The 24,329-nt window shown below is 36.1% G+C and overlaps 1 protein-coding gene across 2 annotated transcripts in view; it reads left to right on the top strand.

Moving 5' to 3' along the window:
• DZIP3 (DAZ interacting zinc finger protein 3) overlaps positions 1–24,329 on the top strand; it is a 98,064-nt gene that overhangs the window by 44,101 nt on the left and 29,634 nt on the right. For both annotated transcript variants that reach the window (XM_058555749.1, XM_058555748.1), the window contains exons 13-18: positions 11,390–11,466; positions 13,131–13,748; positions 15,645–15,677; positions 16,766–16,935; positions 17,765–17,809; positions 23,111–23,136. In XM_058555749.1, the coding sequence (XP_058411732.1) occupies positions 11,390–11,466; positions 13,131–13,748; positions 15,645–15,677; positions 16,766–16,935; positions 17,765–17,809; positions 23,111–23,136 (969 nt within the window). The remainder of the gene's footprint in view (positions 1–11,389; positions 11,467–13,130; positions 13,749–15,644; positions 15,678–16,765; positions 16,936–17,764; positions 17,810–23,110; positions 23,137–24,329) is intronic.

A 24,329-nucleotide genomic window follows, 5' to 3' on the forward strand; every position in this document is an offset into this window, starting at 1 on the left:
CTACTCCTTTGGCTTTACCTGGTTAAAACTTCTGGCAAAGACTTAGATTAGGTGTTTCTATCACATATTCCCTCTACTTCTATCAAAACTTTTACTGAGTTTTATTATGTTTTCTTAGCTGTCTTCTCCACTTGAATATAACCTCCATGAAGAACTTTATCTTGCTTACTAGTATATTCCCAGTGCATGCATAATGCCATATAGGTACCTGGCATATAGCTGGTACCCAATAAATACATGACAGATGTAGAGATTCTGAATTCCATTATTCTGCAAGGGGTATGTTACTTTTGTTTTGACGGGCAGTTAACTTGATTGGATATGAACTGTGAACTCTTTTTCTTGTGTGGTGGTTTAAGTCTCAATTCAGATCTTTTGCCTTTAGCTGAGCTGCCTTGAGTCTGTTACATACATGTGTGGTTCAGTAGTCAGTCAGAGATGTGGCTAGAAAGAATTTGGGGATCTCTTCTCTGACTCTCCCTTCTGGGATTCCCCCACTCTCTTCAGCAGCCATGGTTCCCCAGCTTCAATTTTCTGCTTCTTTCAGCCAAGGAGACCTTTGTTTTCCACCAGGCTGTACTTAGCCCCAGGCTAAAAGCTCTAAGATTGGTCAGCTTACTAACTTACTTCATACAGTCCTCTCTTCCTCTCCTCTGAGCATGTACTGACACCGCAACCCCCGCCCCCCCCCCCCGTCCCCCCACACACCCCCCAGCCCAGAGTTGGTCTGTTCCTTCTACTCTCCAGTGCCTTCAGGGAATTGCTTTATGTACCTTGCCCAGGTTTTATAGTTCTTTTCTGTGGGAGAATCCTCTGGTAACTGGATCTTATTACCAGAAATGGAAGAGCTACTTCGTGGGGTTTCATGAATGTATGACAAAATGTTTGGGTATTTTTTTAATTTCAAAATGCTTTGTTATTAAAATATACATAAAGAAAAACTCACAAAATACAAATGCAGAGTTTAACAAACAATTATAAAGCAAACACTTTCGTGGCCCCACCCAAGTCAACAAATAGAATTTTGCCGGCACTCCAAAAGCACTCAATGTGTCCCTCTCCCCAGCTCCTCTTCTTCTCCCTGTGCAACTGTTATTCTGACCTTCACAGTAATCATTTCCTTGCTATTCTTTATAAATGTACCACTTATAAATGCATTTCTAAACACTAAAGTTTTTTTATAGGTCAAGTTTTTCAAGCTGTAGCTTATATACAGTAAAATTTACTCTTTAAAAAATATACATTTAAATGAGAAATCTCCATACTGTTTTCCATAGTGGCTGCACCAGTTTGCATTCCCACCAACAGTATATGAGGATTCTCTTTTCTCCACATCCTCTTCAATACTTGTTATTTCCTGTCTTGTTAATTATAGCTGTTCTGATGGGTGTGAGGTGGTATCTTTTTGTAGTTTTGATTTGCATTTCCCTAATAATTAGTGTTGTTGAACATCTTTTCATCTGCCTGTTGGCCACCTGTATATCTTCTTTGGAAAAATATCTGTTCATGTCATCTGCCCATTTTTTGATGAATTTCTTTGTATACAGTTGGGTAACCACTACCATGATCAAGATACAGGATATTTCCATCATCCCAAAACCATCCCCCAAAATCTCTTTTGTAGTCATTCCCTTCCCCCAACCTCCAAACCCTGGTAACCACTGATTTGATTTCTGTCCTGATAATATTGCTTTTTCCTGACTGTCTTTTAGTAGGAAAGTCTTTTGCATCTGGATTTTTTCACTTAGCACAATGCTTTTGAGATTCATCCATGTTATTGCATATATCTGTAGTTAATTTTTGTTTGCTGCTAAGTTGCCTTTCATTGTATAGATGTACCACATCTTATTTATCCATTCAACCGACATTTGAGTTGACATTTGAGTCATTTCTGGCTTTTGGCTTTTATGAATAAAGCTGCTATAAATATTCATGTATTATTCTTTGTGTAGACATGTGCATTCATTTCTCTTGGGTAAATTCCTAGAAGCAGAGTTGCTGAGTCATATGGTATGTGTTTAATGTTACAAGAAACTTCCAAACTCTTCAGAGTAGCTGTACATTTTATCCTTCCTCCCAGCAGGATAGGAGAGTTCTAGTTTCTCTGCATCCTCTCCAGCACTTGGTGTTATCAATTTTAAGAATTTCAGCCATGTTAATAGATGTGTAATGGTATCGTAGTGTGGTTTTAATTTGCATTTGCCTAATGACTGATGAAGTTGAATATCTTTTCATGTATTTATTTGCCACCTGTATCTTCTTTGGTGAATTATCTGTTCAAATCTTTTGCCCAGTTTTTCATTGGATTATCTTATTTTTGAGTTATAAGTTTTCTTTATATATTCTGCATGCAAGTCTTTTATCTAATATGTATTTTTTAAACATTTTCTCTGAATCTATGGCTTGTCTTTTTATTTTCTAAAAAGTATCTTTCAAAAAGCAGAAATTATTAATTTTGGTAATGTTTATCAATTATTTCTTTTATGCTTCATGCTTTTTGTGTTCTATTTTAGGAAAATTTCTGAACTCATTTTTCTATTCCCTTCATTTGCATATCTTTCCATTTGTAAATACCACACTATCTTGATTACTATAGCTTTGTCTTATCTTTTGAAAGTAGATAGTATGAGTTCAACTTTCTTCATATTTTTCAAAACTGTTTTTTCTGTTCTAGATCCTTTGCTGTTCTATAATAAATCTTAAAAACACCTTATAAGTTTCTCCAAACTTCTTGCTTGGATTTTGATTGGGATTGTGTTTAATCTATAGATCACTTTGGGGATGATTTACATCTTAACGCTATTGAGGCTTTCCATCCATGAGTATAATTTTGTTTAATTAGGTCTTTGATGTCTTTCAGGAAAGTTTTGTAGTTTTCTGCATACAGTCTTGTAAATATTTTGGTAGGTTATCCATATGTATTTGATTTTTATGCTTTTGCAAATGATATTTTTAAAATTTCAATTCTAGTTATTTGTATTATACAGAATTGATCTGTGTATAGTGAACTTGTATCCTGTGACTTGGTATTTAATAGATCTACTATCATTTTGCAGATTCTTTGAGGTTTTCCACAGATGATCATGTCATCTGTGGACAAAGACAGCTTTATTTCCTTTTTTCCAATCTATGTGCTTTTTGTTTATTTTTCTTATTGCACTGGCTGGGTCCTCTGGTCCATTGTTAAATACGAGTGGCGAGAGCAGACATATTTGCCTTTTCCAGATGTTAGGGAGAAGCCTTCAGTTTTTTACCATTTAGTTATGTTGTTAGCTTTAGATTTTTTATAGATGCCCCTTTTCAAGTTGAAGAAATTCTTTTCCTATTTTTCTGAAAATGTTTATAATGAATGGATATTGAACTAATGCTTTTCTGCATGCATTGAGATGATCATGTGGTTTTCTTCTTCTTTAATCTGTTAATATGCTGAATTACATTAATTTATTTTCAAATGTTGAATCAACCTTGCTTTCCTGGGATAAACAACAGTTGGTCATGATCTATTTATTTTTTCCATATTACTGTTTCTTTTTTTCTAGCCTTATTGAGATGTAACTGACATATAACATTGTGTAAGTTTAAAGTGTACAATGTGATGATTTGATATATGTATATATTGTGAAACAATTACCATAGTAAGGTTAACTAACACATCTGTCACCTCACAATTAACATTTTTGTGTGTGTGGTGAGAACTTTTAAGATCTACTTTCTTAGCAACTTTTAAGTATACAGTACAGTATTGTTAACTTCTCCAGTTTGTACCCTTTAACCCCTTTACCCATTTCTCCCACACCCCTACCCCGGCAACCACCCATCTGTTTCCTGTCTCCATGAGTTCAGGGTTCTTAGGCTCCCACAGATAAGTGAGATCATACAGTATTTGTGTTTCTGTCTGGCTTACTTCACTTAGCATAGTGCCCTCTAGCTCCATTCATGTTGTCATAAATAGCAGGATTTTCTTCTTTTTTATGGCTGAATAGTATTCCATTGTATGTGTATATACATACATACACATATATATATATATATTTTTTTTTTTCCTTTATCAATTAATCCATTGATGGACGCTTAGGTTATTTCCATGTCTTGGCTTTTGTAAATAATGTTGTAACGAACGTGATGATGTAGGTGATCTCTTCCAGATAGAAATTTCATTTCCTTTGGATATATAATATATACCCAGAAGTGGGATTGCTGGATCAATTTTATTTTTAATTTTCTAAGAAACCTCCATATTGTTTCTGCTAGTGGCTTTATCAATTTACATTCCTACCAGCAGTGCACAAACGTTCCCATTTCTCTACATCCTTACAGCACTTGTTATCTCTTATCTTTTTGATAACTGCCATTCTAACAGGAGTAAGGGAATATCTCATTGTAGTTTTGATTTGCATTTTCCTGATGATTAGTGAGGTTGAGCACCTTTTCATGTACCTGTTAGCCATTTCTTTGGAAAAATGTCTATTCAAGTCCTTTGTCTATTTTTTAATTGGATTTTATTATTTATTATTTTTTTGCTGTTGAGTTGTATGGGTTCCTTTTATATTTTGGATTTTAACCCCTAATTAGATTTGTGATTTGCAAATATTTTCTCCCATTCCTTACGTTGCCTTTTAATTCTGTTGATTATTTCTTTTGCTGTGCAGAAGCTTTTTAGTTTGATGTAGTCCCATTTGTTGATTTTTGCTTTTGTTGCTTGTGCTTTTGGCATCAGATCCAAAAAGTCATCACCAAGAATGATGTCAAGGCAATGTCACTTTTCTCTTGCTGCTTTCTAAGTTCTCTCTTTGTCTTTGACTATTGTCAATTTAATTATAATGTGTCTCAGTGTAGCCCTTTTCGGGTTCAACCCATTTGTGGTCCTTTGAGCCTCATGAGTCTGAATGTTCATTTCTCGCCCAAAGTTTGGTAAAGGGACATTATTTCTTTAAATAGACTTTCTGTCCCTTTCTCTTTCTCTTCTCCTTCTGAGATTCTGACATGCATATATGGTTTCTCTTGTTGTTGTCCTCTAAGGCCCATAAGCTATCTTCACTCTTTTTCATTTTGTTCTTTTTGCTCCTCTGACAGATAATTTCAGATGATCTGTCTTTGAGTTCACTGAGTCTTTCTTCTGCTTGACTGATCTGTTATTGAAGCTCTCTATTGAACTCTTCAGTTGGGTCAGTGTATTCTTCAGTTCCAGGATTTCTGTTTGTTTTTTTTAGTGGTTTCTATTTCTTTGTTGAACTTCTAATTTTGTTCATGCATTGTTTTCCTGATTTTATTTAGCTGTCTGTGTGTTCTTGTAGTTCACTGAACTTCCTTAAGAGGATTAATCTGATTTCTTAGATAGTTTATAGATCACCATTTCTTTAGGATCACTTATTGGAGGTTTATTAGTTTCTTTTGATGGTATTTTGTTACCTGATTCTTTGTGATCTTTGTATCCTTGTGTTGGTATCTGCACATTTGAGTACATATCTCTTCTTACAGACTTTATAGGTTTGTTTTGGCAGGGAAAGACCTTCACCAGTCAGCTCAGCTTGGGGAACTGAATGAGTTAGCTGGTAGTGTCTGTAGGCAGGTGGAGCTTCCTACTGGGTTCTCTAGTTATGTGAAGCCATAGCCTGTGCTGAGTTTGGGAGTCGGGTGCTGCTGACTGGGCTCCGTGGTTGGGTGGGGCTGGTGGCTGGGCTTCAGGTTCAAGTGGGGCTGTTGGGTAGCCTCTCTGGTCAGGAGGGGCTGGTGGCTATGTTCCATGGTCAGGTGGGGCTACTAGTTATGCTCTGTAGTCACCTCTGGTCAGGCAGGTTCACAGGCTTTGATCCCTGGCAGGGTATTGCCACTGGTTGGATTCTGTGTTTGGGCAGGGCTGCAGGCTATGCTCCACAATTGCTCCTGGTCAGGTGGGGCCTCAGGCTGTGCTCCCTGACTGGATGGTGCCACTGGCTGGACTTTGCATTCAGGTGGGGCCACAGGCCAGGCTTCATGGTCAGTTGGGGTCTCAGGCTCTGCTCTGTGACCACGCCGGGCCACAGGCTGTGCCTCAAAGTTGGGCAGGGTCACAGGCTGGGCTTTGTGATTAGGTAGGCTGCTGGCCATGCTCTGCTCTTTGGTAAGATTACTGGCTTGGGTGATTCTTGCTAAATTTGAGTTCTTGAGGACATAGACAAGGGTGAGACCTAGTTGAAAAAGAGCTCAGAGGAGCCTGACTCAAGTTTGGTCAAGGAGAGAATCTGTGTCACTAGATTCAATTTTCTAATATGTTTGAAGGATTTATGCCCTATGTTCCTAAGGGAAATTGATCCACAGTTTTCTTTTTATAATGTCTTTGTCTGGATTTGGTATCAGGGTAATGCTGGCCTCCTAAAATGAGTTTGAAGATGGTCCCACTCTCAACTCGTCGAAGAGTTGCTGAGTATTGGTATTGTCTCTTTTATAAATGTTTTAAACATTCACTAGAGAAGCCATCTGGAACTGGAATTTTCTCTTGTGGGATTTTTTTTAAAGTACTAACTAAATTTCTTTCAGAGATATGTGGCTACTGAGATTATCTATTCTTTCTTGAATGAGCTTTGATAGTTTGTGTTTTTCAAGGAATTTGTCAGTTTTATCCAAGTTACATTTATTGGCATAAAGTTATTCATAATATTCCCATATGATCCCTTCAATGTCTTTAGATTCTGTAGTGATATCACCTTTTTCATTCCTGATGTTGGCAATTTGTGCCTTTTGTTCTTTTTTTCTTGATTATTATCAATTTTGTTGATTTTTTTTTCAAAGAATCAGTTTTTTATTTCATTGATTTTTCTCTAATATTTTTGTGTTTTCAAATCATTGATATCTGTTCTGACCTTTGTTATTTATCCTTGCTTCTGCTTGCTTTGGATTCAGTTTGCTCTTGTTTTTCTATTTTTTTAAGGTTAAAGCTTTCATTATTGATTTGAGACCTTTCTTGTTTACAAACTGATTTCCCTATAAGCACTGCTTTTGCTGTGTCCCATACATTTTGATATGAAAGTTGTTGTTAAATTTTTCATTCAAATTATTTTCTGATTTCCTGTGTGTTTGTGTTTAACTATGAAAGTATGTTGTTTAATTGCCAAATATTTGGGGATATTTCAACTATCTTTCCAGATATTGAATCCTAGTTTAATTTCTTTGTGGTTACAGAACATATTTTCTAGCATTACAGTCTTAAAATTTGTGGAGATTAGTTTTATGACCCCTAATATTGTATATTTTGATGAACGTCTCATGTGCATTTGAAAATAATCTATATTCTGTTGCTTTTGTTTAGTGGAGTATTCTATACATTAGACAAGTTGGTTTATTAATTTTGTTTCACTATTCTATATCATTGCTGATTATCTATTTACTTTTTCTATCGGTTACTGAGAGGGAAATGTGGAAGTCTGGTATCTATATTTGTGTATTCTGAAGCTCTTTTTGTAGATTCTATATACATATTTAAGATTGTTATCTTTTTTCTTGATGATTTGACCCCTTTATCCTTATGTAACATCCCTCATTATCCCTGATAATATTCCTATTTTAAGTTTTTTTGTCTGATATTCATATAGCTATGTAAGCTTTCTTTTGATTAGTATTTGCATGGTATATCTTTTTGCATCCATCTTCTTCAACCTATACAGGCATACTTACCACCACAATAAAGTGAATATTGCAAAAAAGTGAGTCATGTGAACTTTTGGGTTTCTCCGTGTGTATGAAAGTTATGTTTACACCATACTATAGTCTGTTAAGTGTGCAATAGCATTATGTCAAGAAAAACAATGTATATACCTTAATTTAAAAATTCTTTATTGCTAGGGGCCGGCCTGGTGGAGTAGCAGTTAAGTTCGCATGCTCTGCTTCAGTGGCCCAGGGTTCGCAGGTTTGGATCCCGGGCACGGACCTACACACTGCTCATCAAGCCGTGCTGTGGCAGCATCCCTCGTACAAAAGGGATGGGCACAGATGTTAGCTCAGGGCCAATCTTCCTCACCAAAAAAAAAAAAAAAAAATCTTTATTGCTAAAAAATGCTAACCGTCACCTGAGCCTTCAGCAAGTAGTAATCTTTTTGCTAGTGGAGTGTCTTGCGTCAGCGTTGATGGCTGCTGACGGATCAGGGTGGTGGTTGCTGAAGGTTGGGGTGGCTGTGGCAATTTCTTAAAATAAGACAACAATGAAGTTTGCCACACCAATTGACTCTTCCTTTCACAAACAATTTTTCTGTAGCATGCTATGCTGTTTGATAGCATTTACCCACAGTAGAACTTCTTTCAAGATGGGAGTGGGTCCTCTCAAGCCTTGCCACTGCTTTATCAACAAAATTTATGTAATGTTCCAAATCCTTCATTGTCATTTCAACAGTCTCCACAGTGTCTTCACCAGGAGTATATTTCATCTCTAGAAACCACTTTCTTTGCTCATCCATAAGAAGCAACTCCTCATCTGTTAAAGTTTTATCATGAGATTGCAGAAATTCAGCCACATCTTCAGGCTCCACTTGTAATTTTAGTTCTCTTGCTATTTCCATCACATTTACAGTTGCTTCTTCCACCGAAGTCTTGAACCTCTCAGTCATCCATGAGGGTTGGAATCAACTTCTTCCAAACTCCTGTTAATGTTGATATTTTGATCTCTTTCCATGAATTACAATGTTCTTAATGGCATCTAGAATGGTGAATTCTTTCCAGAAGGTTTTAAATTGACTTTGCCCAGAACCTTCAGAGGAATCACTATCTATGGCAGCTAGAGCCTTATGAAATGTATTTCTTAAATCATAAGACTTGAAAGTCAAAATTGCTCCTTGATTGATGGGCTGCAGACTGGATGTTGTATTAGCAAGCATGAAAACAACATTAATCTCATAGTACCTTTTCACAAGAGCCCTTGTGTGACCAGGTTCATTGTCAATGAGCAGTAATGTTTTGAAAGGAATCTTGTTTTCTCAGTGGTAGGTCTCAACCACTAGTGGGCTTAAAATATTCAGTAAACCATGTTATAAACAGCTTGCTATCATCCACGCTTTGTTGTTCCATTCGTAGAACACACGCAGAGTAGATTTAGCATAATTCTTAAGGGTCCCAGGATTTTCAGAATGGTAAATGAGCATGGGCTTCAACTTAAAGTCACCGGCTGCCATAGCCTATAACAAGAGATTGAGCCTGTCTTTTGAAGCTTTGATGCCAGGCATTGACTTCTCCTCTCTAGCTGTGAAAGTCCTAGATGACATCTTCTTCCAATATAAGGCTGTTTCATCTGCATTGAAAATCTACTGTTTAGTGTAGCCACCTTAATTAGTTATCTTAGCTAGATCTTCTGGATAACTTGTTGCAGATTCTACATCAGCACTTGCTGCTTCACCTTGCAATTTTTGTGTTACAGAGATGGCTTTTTTCCTTAAACCTCATGAATCAACCTCTGCTAGCTTCAGGCTTTTCTTCTGCAGCTTCCTCACCTCTCTCAGCCATCATAGAGTTGAAGAGAGTTAGGGCCTTGCTCTGGATTAAGCTTTGACTTAAGGGAATGTTATGGCTGGTTTGATCTTCTATCTAGACCACTAAAACTTTCTCCATATCAGCAGTAAGGCTGTTTTGCTTTCTTATCATTTGTGTGTTTACTGGAGTAGCACTTTTAATTTCATTCAAGAACTTTTCCTTTGCATTCACAACTTGGCTAATTGGTGCAAGAGGCCTAGCTTTCGACCTGTCTTGGCTATTGACATGCCTTCCTTACTAAGCTTAATTATTTCTAGCTTTTGATTTAAAGTGAGAGACGTGTCACTCTTCCTTTCACTTGAACACTTAGAGGCCATTGTAGGGTTATTAATTGGCCTAATTTCAATATTATGTCTCAGGGAATAGGTAGGCCCAAGGAGAGGGAGAGAGATGGGGGAATGACCAGTCGGTGGAGCAGTCAGAACACATATAACATTTATTGATTAAGTTCACCGTTTATATGGGCACAGTTATGACACCCCAAAACAATTACAAGAGTAACATCAAAGATCACTGATCACAGATCACCATAACAAATATAATAATAATGAAAAAGTTTGAAATATTGTGAGAATTACAAAAATGTGACACAGAGACATGAAGTGAACAAATGCTGTTGGAAAAATGGTGCCGATAGACTTGCTGGATGCAGGGTTGCCACAAACCCTCAATTTGTAAAAAATGCAATATCTGTGAAGCACAATAAAGCAAAGCACAATAAAATGAGGTGTACCTGTATATGTCTTTGTATTTAAAGCGAGTTTCTTATAGACAGCATAGGTCTTGCTTTTTTTATATTCAACTTGACAATGTCTGTCTTTAAATTGGGGTGTTTGTTCCATATAAATTTGCTGTAATATTGATATGGTTGGATTTAAGTCTGCCATCTTCCTGGTTGTTTTCAGTTTTCCCCATCTGTTCTTTGTTTTTTATTTTCTGGATTTTTTTCTTTTTTATTTTTTTTAGTGGTTGCTCTAGGACTTATGATACACATTTTTAACTTATCAAAATCTATTTTCAAATAATATACTTCATCATGTATAGTGTACAAACCTTACAATAATATTTTTTCATTTCTTCCCATCTTTTGTGCTCTTGTTGTCATGTTTTACTTCTACATATTTTATAAATTCCATAATATATTGTTACTTGTAAGTGTAGTTTGTTTTTCTGTTTTGAACTTTATATACATTTAAACACTTATGTTTTTTATGCCTTTTAACTATACATTATTTGTGTGATTCATTCTATTATGGTTTTTCATTTCATTGCTATAATTTCATTGTATGGCTATACTACTTTTATTTTACCATTGATAGATATATTGATTATTTCCAAATTTAGGCTGTAACAGCAGTGCTATGATGAACATGCTTGCACACATCTGCAGGTGTATATGAGTAGAATATTTTCCAGAATATATACCTAGGAGTAGAATTACTAGGCCATCTATGCGTATCCTCAACTTTGCTAGATTTTGCTGAACTGTTTGCCACAGTGGTTTTACCAGTTAACTCCCACCAGCAGTATAGGAGAATTCCTTTTACTCAGTATATTTGCCAGTACTTCCTATTGTTAGAGTTTAAAGTGTTTCCAACGTAATGGATGGTTGGCAGTGTTATGGTGTTGCTGGTAATAAAATCAGTTAACAGCAACTGCCACCAAAATCTCTGTCATTGCTAAACTTACATTCTAGTGTTGCTGTCAATTTTAGCAATGAAAATGACAATATGGGGGTGTCGTTGGTGATTTTGGTTTGTTTGTTCATTTTTCTCCTTTGCTTTTAAATTATTTACAGTTGAAGGAGAAGAAAATGCTCACCAACTTAGCCATGCTGACACCAGAAATCTTGACTGACTTTGGTATTGACTGTAACTTAATTTTTTTCCACTTGCAGTTATAAAAAGTTGATGTCTCTGAAAGTCACTGATACTGATATAAGACCGAAGATCAGTTTAAAATTTAGTACAAAAGGTATTATTTTATTTTTATACGTCTTCTATTGAAAAGTGTGTTAAAAATTTTGACTTGCTTTGTAAAGTATCATGCCATTAACACCCATGTGTTTGTGTTTGTCATTCACTGAACTTGGGTTTACTCGGGCAGGCATCACTTGATGTAGGCTGGAATTCATGGACAGAAGGATCAGCAGATGTATGGGTCTCACATTAGCGTGGCATTCTCAGAGAGGTTTGTAGGTCTGATGGATAGCTGTGACTACACTGTGAGATTGGGCTCCAGCAGATATTCTCTACCAACCCCCCCTCCCTTGTTGCATTACCTGTTAATAGAGCGAAATGAAAGGAATGAACATTTTGGGCTCGAGGCCAAGTAGTCTAAACTTAAGTGCCAGCTGTTTAGGAGTGTGCTAGGAAATGCCAGCTGCTCAGCACTTGGAGACCTTAAGGGCTCCTAGTCCGATGGAAGAATAGTTTGGTGGCAGTCCTTGCTAGGGGCAATCGATGTCCCTGATCCCAGCCAGCTCCTTATTTGGCAACCCAGAGAAAGCTCCCTGGGTCATTTGCTTTGTAACCTTGCTTGCCTCCACAGTTATGTCAAGTATATCCAGCAAGAATATTAATTTAAAAATCTCTTGAAACACAGAATCATGAAAGATAACATAATAAGCTGCATTTTATGATAAACACATTTTTTGATGTTCGTACGAAAAATATACCGTCGTATACCAAATTCTTACTACTTTCTAATTCACCTCAGTCTACTTTCCTTCTTTGGAAGTGCTACTAAATCAGGAAAATACCAAATAGTTCCGTATCATACCTTATTCCTCTTCATTAATTAAATACCTACTTAGTCATTAATTTATCTCTTTAGGGGGTGAGAACATGAGGTTCATTAGATCAGTGTGTCTCAAACTTTAGTATATTTTTAAATCATCTGGTAATTTGATTGAAATGTAGGTGCCAATTCAGTAGCTCTGGGGTGGGTCCTGAGAGTCTGCATTTTGAACGGGCTCCCATGAGGGTGCTGATGTTGCTGGTCCGTGGATTACACTTTGAGTAGCAAGTCATTACATCATTTTATGTTTCTTGATATAGTTCTGTGTTGTCTAATATAATAGCCACTAGCCATATGTGGCTATTTAAATTTAATTAAAATCAGGTAACATTTTAAACTCAGTTCCTTTGTCAGACAAGCAGCATTTCCAGTGTTCAGTGGCTAGTGAACAGTGCAAATCTAAAACATTTTCATCACAGAAAGTTCTATTGGACAGTGCTGATTAAGATAAAATATAATTGTCTAAGTAAAGTAGAATTAAACACTGGAGGTTACTATTCTTGACAATCTTCAGAATTTTCAAAGGCATAATACTTTTATGCCATTTGGTTGCCAAAGCTCGTTTATTTGAACAAAGCCCTGAATGGTTGAAAGGCTTCTGTGGTAGTCAGTCATCGTGATTACATTTGCTTGGAAACTTATCATTTTTGTTTGGATTTTTTGACATCTAGAGAGATAGCAGCATGCTTATTGAGCACTGGCTGTGGCAAAGCACTGTACTATACTTCATTCTTTTGGAATAGTCCCTGTCCTGCAGGGAATTAGGATGTAATGCAAGAGACCACATAGAAAAAGAGCATTAATGTGGAATGTTTTGACTTCTCAAAATTCATTTTCAGATGAAATGCCTGTCTTCAAACTTGATTATAATTATTTCTATCATCTGCTTCATATAATTATTATTTCTGGTACTGACATTGTCCGGCAAATATTTGATGAGGCTATGCCACCCCCTGTTTTGAAAAAAGAGCTTCTTATACACAAGAATGTGCTGGAACCCTACTACAACCATCTTTGGACCAATCACCCTTTGGGTGGAGCATGGCATCTGCTTTATCCCCCAAACAAGGAGCTACCACAGTCCAAACAGTTTGACTTATACCTCCTATTAGCACTCATAAAACATTTGAATGTATTTCCTGCACCAAAAAAAGGCTGGAATATGGAACCACCATCTTCTGATCTCTCTAAGTCTGCAGACATCCTGAGGCTGTGCAAATACAGAGATATCCTCCTTAGTGAGATTTTGATGAATGGTCTCACTGAGTCACAATTCAATTCAATTTGGAAAAAAGTTTCAGATATTCTTCTGCGCCTTGGTATGAAGCAAGAGGATATTGACAAAGTGAAGGAGAATCCCATTGAGAATATCTCCCTTGATTACCATCAACTGTCCATCTACCTAGGCATACCAGTACCAGAAATCATCCAGAGGATGTTATCCTGCTATCAACAAGGTACAAAATAATTATTTACTTCACCCAGAAAACCTTCACTGAATGTCTGCTGTGGTGCCAGACCCAGTGGTAAGGGCATGAGATTGAGTGAGCTCACGTTCTTGGGAGAATAGACTCATCAAGAAGCTAATAGAAATTATAGTGCTAGAAATGTTCCAGAATACAATGGGAAATCCTAGCCTAAGAGAGTCCAAAGAAGCTTTCTGGAGAATATAATATTTAAGGAATTCTTAAATGACATGTAAAAGTTATCCAAGTGAAGAAATGGAGAAGGATGTTTCAGAAGAAAACAAGAACAAAAGTATAGAAGCATAAAAATATAATGCAGGGAACTAAAAAGTTTGGCTTTACTGAGATTAAAGTAGGGGAGAGTTCATAGAATACATTCAAGAGGATAGAATACATTCAAGAGGATTTCTCTTGCCATGTTGAGGAGTTTGTGTTTTCATAAAGGAATTGTTGAAGACTTTTAAGTAGGGGAGTTTTATCACTTCTACAAAATTAAGAACGCCTAAAATTATGAGTTACAGGTACTGTGTGTTTCAAGGATGCCCTTTTAGACACCATGGGTATATGTTTCTCTTCCTTTCTAGCAGAACCGTGACGTTTAGTTGAGAAGTTTGGCAGCTGTCCACTGGCCATGAGTAATTTAAAAAATCAGATAACATTTATGCCAGTGTCTAAGGTCAGCAGTGGCCATTGCTACACATTGTCTATTGATATGGGCAAGACTTCAGACCTCCCCTCCCACATCCGAGGATAGCTTCTCAGCTGTCATTGTGGGAAGTGGAGTTCAAGGCATGTCAGTATCACTGAAACCCTTGCTAGTTCTTCTGGGTGACTTTTCCTAATCCCAAGTTATTAGTTGTACTACCTAGTGAGCAACTGATGACCACGCTGATACTATTTAAATGTACAACTTCCCAAGTTTCTAGTAATTGTTGAAGTGGTCAAGATTTTCTTCAGAGATTATTGCTAGGCCCCAATCCCAATCCTTTTACTCAGGCTCTGGGATACCATTGTGTTTTCTTGCTTAATCTTCAAGAGCTTTCTTTCAGCATAAAAGAAGAGAATGCTGAGTTTGATGATATAAGTAAGGCAGGCAAGAACTCTTGACTTATAAATTAGAGGCTTTTTTTTTTTTACATTTACTCTATTAAGATTTTAAACAACAAAAACTCATGAAACTAAAGGTAAAATTTGGGAAAGTGCTTTGAGCACTAAATAAATTTAAGGCATTTCAAGCAATTCTCACTCAGGTAGTCTGAGAAGCTTATTGTTCTGAAGCCCTTTAACAGAGGCTTTCCTAGCATCTTATCTCTCTTTCCTAGTAGTTATTATAGTTACAATTTTCATTTGTGTATCTGATTATTTGATTAATATCCATTGTTCCCATTAACTGTCTATGAAGATTGTCTTTTTTCTTCATCGTTCAATCACTAGAGCCTAACATGGCCTGATACATCATAGGTGCTTAATAAATATTAATGGGAAAGGAGAGGGAGTGCTGATCCGGGTAATTGATATTGCTAAAAAAGGCTCAAACTTTCAATGGAGGTTTGATTCACAGTTGACTATTATTACTTATTGATTACGTTAGACTTTGTAAATTGTAGGAATTTGCTGCTTCAAGTGCTTATATTTTAGTCACTGTCTATTATGAACTATCAAAATTTTGTTTTCTTTCTCTCATCATGGGTTTCTAACCTCTATGTTATAATCTGAAGATTATGCCTTGTTTAAACTGGATTCTTGAGTGAAACTGGTTATTGTTACAGTTAGTTATAAAACTAATTGATGCAGTGTAAAAATCTTATGGCTTTTCTTAGTCCCAGTCAGATATTTGTTGGTTGCATTTGCAATTGTACATCTGAATTTTTTCTTTATGTATCATAGGAATTGCTCTACAGTCAATAACGGGCAGTCAACGTAAGTAATGTTTAAAAACAAGATGCCTAGGTGACCTTTCAACTTGGGGTGGCTAAGGGATAGCTATAGGAGTTTTACTTGGTCAGATAAACTGTATGGTATACTGTGTATACTGTAATTGTTGTAATCTTGGAAAATCATATCAAATTACTACTGGTTAGCTGAACCTAGTATAAGCCTCTTTACTCTGCCTTGGTCCTAGTGCATGTGCCCCACGGTTTACCCAACCATACTATTTTAACTTTTTGACACAGGGGACACTTCAAGAGGCAAAAATGCCTACCTGCTTGCTCTGCCTGCTCATATATGCTGCTGTTTAGCTTATGTAGCTTTTATCTGGTTGACTATCCATTGTTAGGCTATATAGTTTTTTGCCAGGTGGTAGTTGCTAATTTTTTTAATTTCCATTTCTGTGCTTTTTTTTTTTTTTTTTTTTTAGTGTAATTCATATTCTGCAATTAAAATTATACTTAAGAAAACAACACCATAGATTTTGTTTGGAGTAAAATGAAACTTAAGAAGATAACATCATGGGTTTTGTTTGGACCATCTGTGACTAGTCAGATGAAATCCACAAATTTTGAGATTGAATCTCTGGGGCAATATCAAGGAGCATGGTGTCAATGAAGAGGTCACACAATAGGGGGCTGATACCCTTTCACAACCTTCAGTTATGAAAAAGAAGAAAAAAAGAAAAAATAGATCTAGCTTTTCCTTCTCTTCTTTATATTTCGCATTTATATCCTAAAATAATACTAGTTGCAGTATTAATAGGGTCATTGCCAGGAAACTTAGTATTTAGAGTCGACTTAAGTTCTAGAATATCTAGTATCCAGAGTCTACCTAAGGTAATAGTAAAGGATGTTAACATTTGGGGTCATACTGATTGGTTCTAGGCTAGTATATGTACCTATTATTTGGCCATTGATGAATGGACATTTCATTTTCATCTAAAAATTGAACATAGTAACATGTCTATCTTTTCTATTTGTGAGATGGTATTTTGGGGGTAAATATATTTATAGTAGTGATAAGAGGCTGAAATTTTGTGCATTCAAATTTTTGAGTGTTTTGTCTTTAATATTTAGATATTGAAATAGAAGAGTTACAGAATGAGGAAGAAGAACTAAGTCCACCTCTCATGGAGTACAATATCAATGTGAAATCAAACCCTGAAATGCAGTTAGCAGAAATGAATAAAGATGGGGCATCGATACCCAGTGAATCTTCAACAGAATCTATTAAAGATCTCCAGGAAGTATAACCTCTCATTAATATTTGAATTAGAAGAACTTAGGACATTTAGTTTCTTGCATGTGCTGTACTTAAAGCTTCCCAGCTGTACTTAAAGCTTCCCAGACAATCCTAGGTTATATTTATCATATTGTTCACACAGAGCTTGAATTGGAATGATTCTTTCCCAGTACTTCTTCCATAATCTTTCCTGACTTAGCCATTGACTTTGCCAACATTTATTGAACACTTATTATGTGCCAGGCACTGTGCTAGATTTCTGAACATGCTTCTTCATCCTGAGTGATGCAAGTGGATGTGGGAGGTTAATAGAAAGTGGAAGAAAGCATAGTGGGGATAGAAGGAGGAAAAATGGAGGAGAAAACAGGGATACTTCAATATCATTTGCATAGCAGTAGAATTAAAATCATTGAGGATAGAATCTCTGTTTCTTTACAGATAAGTGGTAATAGTTATTATATAATCAATAAATTCTTCTCAGACTTATTTTTTCATCTTATGGACCTGAGTATGTTGATTTTTTTGAAAGTGACTTCCGCCTTTGTTTTTCATGCATGCTCATGGGCAAGTGAGGATCCGTGAGCTTTTTTCAGTAGCCTACTTATTGATACTATATGTTGTTCTATTATATATCAGTGATTTCTCAAGAGCAGAAGACTGAGATTAAAATAAAAATTGAAATGAAAATAATTTTCCATAGACTCTGGAAAGGAAATATGATTTATATTAGAAGATAAAAGATTTCAGTGGTTAGAGGAAATATATTTTGCCAAATAACCCATTGTGCAGTTTGAATTGCATATTAAATAAATGGTTTATTTCTTACCTATCAGGTTAAGAGTAAACCAAAGAAAAAGAAAAAGACTAAGAATAAAAAGGTAAGAGACTGTATTAGCACTGTAATAGAGGAATGTCTGATTATGAACACTTAGGTTTGATACATGGATTCGCTGTTAGAATTTAAAATTAGTCCAAGTAGGCATATAGCACAAATGACTTATAAATGTCAATAGCTTATTGAATATATGATTATAGAGAAGTCTATGTATGTTAGATCCTGAATGATTTAAATTTACAGTGTGCCCTACTTTACTTTCGTAAATCATAATTGATACATTTAAATATACAAATAATGAAACTGAATTAGTCACTTGGAAATTTCAGTAATTTCTGGATACCACTTTCATTTTAACAACGCCTATTCAGTGTTTTTAAAACGGCTTCTTGTCATATTTCTACTGATATGTTCAGAAGCATTTTTCAAAACCTTATGAAATCTTGATTTTCTTCTTTGTGTCTAAGACTCTGCCAACAATGCAATAATGTACAAAAATGGTACAAATGCAAGAAGCTTCTTTCATGCCTCTTTCTTGTTTTTTGCCATTTGGAAAATGAACAAGTTACTATCTGTAGCACAGTTTTAGCAAAAAGTCTCTTGTTTGGAAAATTATATGGGAAAGTCGAGTCTTTTTTTGACTTACTTTTTTTAAAATTAAGACTTTTTTAAAGCAATTTTTTTTGTTGTTCAGAGCAAAGTTGAGAGGAAAGTACAGACATTTCCCATATACCTCCTGCCGTACACATGCATAGCCTACCCCATTATCAACATCCCTCAGCAGAGTGTTCCATTTGTTACAATTGTTGGACCTACATTGATACATCATAACCACCCAAAGTCCACCTTGACATTTTGATCCACTCTTGGTATTGTACATTCCTCTGGTTTTGGATTAGAGAGTCTTTTTTATCAAGCATGTAGCTAACCGCTATACTATGCAAACTTTATGGTGAAAAATGTTATTTTCTGTCCTGAAACATATATTTTAAAATCTAGATATTCTCTATAGATTATATTGTAAACTGAGTAAGAATATTTGCCCAACTACTATTTGGTAAACTCATGTTATTAGTCATTTGGAAGTATACACAAATTTTAATCATAAATGAAATTTAAAACAATGAAAGTAAATTTACAAAATACTTATTGAGGTCAAGAACAAAATAAAGATTATTTATACTCTGATCAATAAAATGTCAATATCATTCTCATATTTGTCATAACTATCATTTATTATAACTTAGTATTTCACTCAAAAGTTATTTTGAAAACTAAATTTTGTTGTAAAAGACATGAGTATGAAGATTTTTTTCTTACTTTTAAACAGTTCTTATCTGATAAAACACATGATAAAACACAGCTTGGTTTGTTAGTTTAGCTATTTTTTATTTTTGCTAAAACATTACTAAGTCCCAAGTATAATAAAGTTAGCCAAGTAAATCCACAGCTGTCAGACCACAAATCTAAGTTCCAAGGGTATATAATGTGTCTCTTCTTATTTCCAAAAAATTAAAGTATGATAATACTCAGATTCTCAGTTTTAGTTAAATGGAAAGCCCCACTTCTATGACAAATTGAAATTAAACAGGGAATAAACAACTGGAAATACGTGTAAGCACCACTCAAAAATTCATATGCTAGTAATATTAAAAGTTTTTTAATTAAATATCAGCAACTATCTAGGAATTTTTTTAATATCCTAAATTTTTTTTTTTTTTTTTGTGAGGAAGATCAGCCCTGAGCTAACATCCATGCTAATCCTCCTCTTTTTGCTGAGGAAGACTGGCTCTGAGCTAACATCTATTGCCAATCCTCCTCCTTTTTTTTGTTTCCCCCAAAGCCCCAGTAGATAGTTGCATGTCATAGTTGCACATTCTTATAGTTGCTGCATGTGGGACGCGGCCTCAGCATGGCCGGACAAGCAGTGCATCTGTGCGCGCCCGGGATCCGAACCCAGGCCGCCAGTAGCTGAGCGCGCGCACTTAACTGCTAAGCCATGGGGCCGGCCCAATATCCTAAATTTTGTTCCACTTTATTTTATTAAAAGAAGTTGAGACACTTTGAAAATAAGATAATTTTATCAAGATAAAATTTGGACATTAGAAGAGAGATTTTGTGTTTTACATCTTTCATCTAAATTTTAAAGTATAGGACCTAAAAGTGCTGAAATTTTTGCATATGACTATTTCATATGGAACAGTCCTATTCGTGTACTCAATTACTGTTATTATAGGTGCAAAGGATTCTCTAGTTGTGGTGTAAGCAACCAGTTATAAAAAGCTAAGGCTGGGGCCGGCCCGGTGGCGCAAGTGGTTGAGTGCGCGCGCTCTGCTGCAGCAGCCCGGGGTTCGCCGGTTTGGATCCCAGGCATGCACCCATGCACCACATGTTAAGCCATGCTGTGGCGGCATCCCATATAAAGTAGAGGAAGATGGGCACGGATGTTAGCCCAGAGCCAGTCTTCCTCAGCAAAAAAGAGGAGGATTGGCATTGGATGTTAGCTCAGGGCTGGTCCTCCTCACAAAAAAAAAAAAGCTAAGGCAATCAAATACTTTAATCAGAAGTTCTTCTCATGAAAAATTCTATCATAGAGAAATTTGCTTGTGTTATAAAGAGTGACTACAAAGTCCCAATGCATGAAATTATGTGCCCTGTTAATTACTTGTTTTGCAGCATCACTACCTAACAATAGTTGTTGAAGTCCTAAAAACACCTATCAGGAATTCTCTGGAAGAATACGATGAAAAAGTAAAATTTGTGTAGCGAACAGAGGGGACAGTTAGATAACTTCCAATTCATATATTGTTATGAGAGGTTCGGGGATTCGATCGGAGACGTAAAAGACACTTTCCACTCCAAACAAATGGACTGAAGGTATATTTTATTATATAGAGGATAGTAAAGGTGACAGTCTGCAAACAGATCCAAATAGGTCAAATATTAAGAGGGAAAAAACATCAGCCCGACTGGAAAGGGAAAACACCCACATCGGCTGAAGAGAAATGACACAAATCAACCAGAAAGAGAAACACCAGGTTGACCAAAAAGAGAACACATCAAATCAATTACTTCATATCAAATCAATTGCTTCACATCAAATCAGTTACTCACAACATCCACGCCCCACTGCCGGGAGAGCTCTGTCAATCGACACGGCAAGGATCACACGTCCTGGGCAAGGCGTCCCTTCCACAGGTGGAACTCTCACCGGGGCTCAGTTTCCAGCAGTTTTTATACCATCAGTAATTTTCAGAGTAAGCAATTACAGAGTTTGCAGAGCAAGCATTTAGTGTTTCCATGCACAAATGGTTATCAGTGGCGTACGTGCACTGAGCCCCCTGGCTAACGTCCCAGCCCAGTAGTTGTGTACGTGCATTGTTCTCTTTGGTTATCGTCTTAGCCCGGCACAGATGGCCAGTCCATCCCGTGCTACGACGCTCCAAGAGCCTTGAAATGTTACAACTTGCAACTCTCTCCGTGGGAGAAAGGCCAGTTCCCGGGAAAAGGCCAGTTCCCACCACACAGAAAGCAGCTTTGTATTTCTTTTTGTGCTGGTGGCTGTAGGTCAATGGAGCGGCCAAACATGGCTGTACTCATGTCAAGACATATATATAGAGACTTTGTAGCTACTCTATATGCTCCCTTTCTTCAGTTAGGAATTTAGTATTTAGCTTCTAATATATTCAGATTGTAAATAGCTCTTTTGGGGATTAATTAGATCCTCCTTCCCATCACCCCTGCCCAGGGGAACTGAGGGTTAGGAATAGAAAAGGGAGGTAAAGCCAATGGCAGAAGAATGGAAGGCTTTGTGATAAAGCCTTGGAGGGAGGAAGGGTGGATCATGGCAGGAAATAAATCGAGCCCTTCAAATTGGATGTTTTCCCTAAAGAAGGGAAGTTACTGAGATGCACATAAGACAGGCTGATACATGCGTTGGCCTAGTTGTCACAGAATGAGCTAAAAAGGAGTTTCAGAAATACTTAACTGTACTAGATATGTTCATTATGAACTACCAAAGGTCTTTTCAACTCAGTTATTCAAGTACACTGAAACCAAGACAGAGGTTGATAATTTTAAATTGTAGAATCAAATCTGCAGTGGACATTGATCAGACAATGAAACACAAAATTCCTCTTGTATACAGACAAAACAAAACAAATTTGTAAGTACATCATGGAATTCGTGGAGAAGGGAACTGAAGTTTCTTGTAAATAAGAAGTGATGGTAGAAATTAATACTATAATTTATATGAGTAATACTCTTAATAGAAGGGTAATATATAAGAGTAAGTAATAACTCTTGATTTAATATATGTTAAGTGTCATGGATATTACCTTTTTAGTTTGTTGTCTTTATAGCTTTCTTTTAATGAACATAAAATTTAGGGCTTTTTGACATTTCCTCCCAATTGTGATCTCTCTAACACTTCTTTTTCTATAAGATTCTTAATATATCAGTCTGCTTTCTCTTTACATGTACATTTTCAAGAACTCTTGTAGTTAGTATAAGATTCCATAAATGAGTATTACATACACCCTGTCCCAAGACATACCAGTAGGTACAAACTCAGCCCCAATACTCCCTTCCAATCTCTGAATCAATGATTTTCAAGTTATGTTTCATGACTCAGTGGTAGATTACAAAATCACTTTAGTGGGTCACAACTACCATTTTAAAAAAGCAAATAGAATTAGTAGAAATAAAAAAAATTCCTGAGTTCGTCACACATTGTCTTAGTCAGTTCCAGCTGCTGTAACAAACTACCGCAGACTGGGTGGCTTAAACAACAAACATTTATTTCTCACAGTTCTGGAGGCTGGGAAGTCCAAGATCAAGGTGCCAGCCGATTCAGTGTCTGGTGAGGGCCCTCTTCTTAGTCTGTAGATGGCTACCTTCTTGTTAAATCATCACCTGGAGAAAGAAAGAGAGAAAGAGAGAGCTAGCTCTCTGGTCTCTTCTATTTATAAGGGCACTAATCTCATCACGAGGATCCCACAGCATCATCTAAACCTAATTACCTCCCATTGGCCATATCTCCAATTACCATCACATCGATCATCACATGGTGGCGTTAGGATTTCAACATATTACTTTTGGAGGAACACAAACATGCAGTCCATAACACACATAATAGGGGTAAGGTGTATTTCATGGAACTTATATTTGTTTTATACTTATGTATAAAGATATATACATAAGTGCATTTACATCATGATGTAAAATGTATTTATTTTGGTTGTGGTTAAAAAAGTTTGAGAAACACTGACTTAAATGAAGTCAGATCACAATGCTGTATTGACATAGTTGATATAGATTACTAATTCTTAATGTTGTTTTTCAGAATAAGGAATCAAAAGAAGAGCAAGTGTAAGTATTAGTTTATTTAATTTTTAAATTTTTCTTAGTACGTTGAAAGTGTGCTTTGCCATTATGACACAGCCTTGCCTTGGGAAGTATTCTCACTAAGAGAAGAAAGGACAGTTCCTTGTCTTAATAAGTTGTCACCTTTTCACAGAAACTGACAAAAAGTTAAATTATCATTTATTTTGGGAGAATAGAATCTCTTGCCATTTTTCTATAAGGCTGTGCAAGAGTCATCCAATGCTAACTGTTTTATTCAAGGACTAATTTGGGTCCAGCATAAAATCTTTTAAAATATAGTCTAAATTGTGGTTAGCCAAATCTAGACTAAATAAGACTTAACCTTAAAGAACAGATCATTGTTTGTTCCACTGACCCCCTTACAAAAGAGTTTGTTTTGGTTTGGTTTGGTTTGTTAACCTGAAGTGTTTTGTTTTCTTTTTAATCCCAATTGTTAGCAGTGAATTTTGAACCTTTCTTAGAAAGCTTGCAATGTCTGAAGATCACTCTGAGCTATATTATACAACCATATGATTCATGACAGCGTAGCAGAGAAAGGAGCTGGGGGAGGCATTCCATGCAGGGGTTGTTATACCCACTAAAAAGTTTGTTAACTGAAAATTACTAACTTTAGAGAACTCATTGTAAGGACACAATTAAGATATCTTTAAAATGGTAACAAGAACATATTTTATTAACTTTAAAGCCATCACTTGTATTTGGTATTTTCTCATTGATAATGGACATGATTCACTTGGTAAGTAAATAGTTCTTCACCCAAGATGAGTTTCACTTTCTCTGTCAACAAGTTGAACCACCAGAGCAATAGTTTTTTGGTTTTTCTTTTTTTTCAGGCTGTGTCTAGATGCCGTAAAAATAACTTAACTAAAGAATGAAACAGTGTCATCAGTCATTTTGCTCATTTTGCGTACAGTGTAGACCCAAACCTGGATGATCATCAAATCACCCAGGAAACTTTGTTTTTAAATGAGGATTTTCAAATATACCAAAAGTGAGGAGACGAATATATCTACATTAGTATATATACATATTCTCCTGATTCAACATTTATCACTATTTTTCCACATTTGCTTCATTCTAACCTTAACATTTTGTTCCATGTTGACATGTTTTCAATCTCAAATATCATGTAATTTTACCTCTGCATGCTTCAGTTTGCATCTCTTAGTAATATGAAT

This window comes from Diceros bicornis, chromosome 15, assembly GCF_020826845.1.
Source record: "Diceros bicornis minor isolate mBicDic1 chromosome 15, mDicBic1.mat.cur, whole genome shotgun sequence".
NCBI classification, from domain to species: domain Eukaryota; kingdom Metazoa; phylum Chordata; class Mammalia; order Perissodactyla; family Rhinocerotidae; genus Diceros; species Diceros bicornis.